This window comes from Olea europaea, unplaced genomic scaffold (assembly GCF_002742605.1).
Source record: "Olea europaea var. sylvestris unplaced genomic scaffold, O_europaea_v1 scaffold34203, whole genome shotgun sequence".
Classification (NCBI taxonomy): domain Eukaryota; kingdom Viridiplantae; phylum Streptophyta; class Magnoliopsida; order Lamiales; family Oleaceae; genus Olea; species Olea europaea.
The window spans coordinates 1-1,222 of record NW_019253243.1 but is presented as its reverse complement, the minus strand read 5'-3'; the positions used below and the strand labels follow the sequence as shown (position 1 = coordinate 1,222).

General features: G+C 32.8%; 1 protein-coding gene across 1 annotated transcript; it reads right to left on the bottom strand.

Annotated features, from left to right (window-relative positions):
• Positions 1-531: 531 nt before the first annotated feature.
• On the bottom strand, positions 532-1,198 carry LOC111386097 (branchpoint-bridging protein-like). The gene is made up of 2 exons (XM_023010527.1): positions 1,044-1,198; positions 532-936 (listed from the first exon to the last, which is right to left on the bottom strand). The coding sequence occupies exons 1-2, from the start codon at positions 1,075-1,077 to the stop codon at positions 701-703; spliced, it is 270 nt and encodes an 89-aa protein (XP_022866295.1). The 5' UTR covers positions 1,078-1,198; the 3' UTR covers positions 532-700.
• Positions 1,199-1,222: the final 24 nt, after the last annotated feature.

Here is a 1,222-nt window from a genome sequence, read left to right as displayed (position 1 = left end):
GCAACAATGTCTTTTTTGTATGTAAGGTCATTTTAGTCATTTACAAATTATATTTTTCATTTTCCATATCTTTAGGCCTTTTACCTAAAGAACTTAGTTTGTGAACTTTTTAAACTAATATTTTGTTTGACTAGACTTTTTAAATGAAAGCCCCGTTAAAATACCATGGCATTAAATGAGAAATTAAATTAAATTAAATTAACCGATACCATGGTAAACTGTTTCAACAGTGCGCATTTTCTAGCATCAAACTTTGATTTTTTATTTCTTTTTCCTCTTAATTTTCTAAATCGGTTTTGACTGTGGTACTGGTATGTACATTAAATATGTTAAATTTATGTTATTTAACTTTATTGATGTTAAGCACCCTTGCACGTGGGTATTGCGGTCATTCCCACATAGACGGGTGTTTATTCATTAAAAAATGTTTGAAGAATTTATATTGATAGTACGAAATAGAGATTCAATGTTCATAAAACACAAATTAAGTCTTATTCTTAATAATTTAACTCAAGTACAAAATTCACAATCAAAATGAATATAATGTTTAAAACAATTGTTTTCTTACAATCACCATTTTGCACACAAAATGAGAAAAAAATGTTAATCAATTTATCCAAACAATTCAAAAACAAATGTCCCCTAATTACTAAAAAAATAATTTGCACAAACATTATGGCACAAAAAGGTCTATAGCACATTAATAGTACATGAAGAAAATGACTCCTAAAGCAGCAACTAGAAGAGATGGTGAAAGACTATTAGCTGGCTGGGCTGCTGATGGAGTCAAAGTCGGTCGCATTCCAGGCGGTGTCAGCGTCGGAACAATATCTCCTTCTGGTGCTGGTGGAGTCATGTCTCCTTCCGGTGGTAGTGGTGGTGTTAAGCCGCTGGCCGGGGGCTGAGGTGGTGTAAATGGCAATGGAAAAGTTGGAGCTGCAAAATGTTTAGATCAATGTATCAACGTTTTGCTGATGCTATGGTGTAATAATTTACATTTAAGTACTTGGAATTCTTGTTAAATTTACTTGAAACTTTAATACCTGTAGGCCTAGCAGGGGACGATCTTGGTGACATATTTGATCCACGCTCTCCTCGATTGATTGGACCTGTTAAATAAAATCACAAGTGTCAAAGGAGATATCCCACGTCAGAATAAACATAAAATAAGTAACAAATTATAAATATTTTGATTACTTCTCTCGACAATGTTGACTTTTTA